General features: G+C 65.9%; 1 protein-coding gene across 1 annotated transcript in view; it reads left to right on the top strand.

Annotated features, from left to right (window-relative positions):
• Positions 1-344: 344 nt before the first annotated feature.
• Positions 345-876, top strand: part of LOC102767760 (histone H1t) — a 2,387-nt gene continuing 1,855 nt past the window's right edge. Inside the window, exon 1 of the mRNA XM_006759987.1 lies at positions 345-868. Within this exon, the coding sequence (XP_006760050.1) occupies positions 345-868 (524 nt within the window). The remainder of the gene's footprint in view (positions 869-876) is intronic.

Here is an 876-nt window from a genome sequence, read left to right as displayed (position 1 = left end):
GAGGAAGTCTGGAGCTTCTCCTTGAATTTGCTGACAATCGAGGGTTTTGTGGAGTCGTTTGGGCATCTTGGGCCATTTTTCAGGGAAAGGTGAGAAGGCGTGTGAAGTCCAGCTCCCCGAGCACCCTCCGGCAGGGGAACCCGGCCCTTCTGTGCAGAGGATTTTTGTGGGCTTCAAGTTTTGGGGGGAAAACAAACACAAACGCTCCTCCCCGCGAGGGGCGGGGCGAGGCCTCGACGACGCACCAATCAGAGCACGCCCCGCCCTATATAAGGCGTGAGGGCCCGCCCTCCCGGCGCTTGCCCCTCCTCCCTGGCTCTCCTCTGTGGACCCTCCGCCCGGTGATGTCCGAGACGGTCCCTGTGGACCCGGCTGAGCCCGGCCCGGCTTTCATGGCGCAGCCGAACATCAAGAAGCGAGGGAAGAAGCAGGTGGGCCTGGCGGGTGTGAATCGCAAGACGCCGAGCCCGTCGGTGTCCAAGGTGATCACGGAGGCCTTGTCGCTGTCCCAGGAGCGGGCGGGCATGTCGCTGGCCGCGCTCAAGAAGGCGCTGGCGGCCGCGGGCTACGACGTGGACAAGAACAACAGCCGCATCAAGCTGGGCCTCAAGAGCCTGGTGAGCAAGGGCACGCTGCTGCAGACCAAGGGCACCGGCGCCTCGGGCTCCTTCCGGCTCAGCAAGAAGGCGGCTCCCGAGCTGGTCAAGGTCAAGAGGGCCGCGTCCGCCAAGGGCAAGAAGCTGGTCTTGTCCCGGGAGTCCAAGTCCCCCAAGAGCTCCGGCGCCAACAAGAGGGCTCAGAAGCCGCGGGCATCGGCATCCCCGAAGGCCGCCCGAGGCGTCAGGAAGGCGGCGGGGCCCAAGGGCAGGCCCCCGC

Source organism: Myotis davidii, unplaced genomic scaffold (genome assembly GCF_000327345.1).
Source record: "Myotis davidii unplaced genomic scaffold, ASM32734v1 scaffold2537, whole genome shotgun sequence".
NCBI classification, from domain to species: domain Eukaryota; kingdom Metazoa; phylum Chordata; class Mammalia; order Chiroptera; family Vespertilionidae; genus Myotis; species Myotis davidii.
This window is presented reverse-complemented; position numbering and strand designations above follow the sequence as displayed.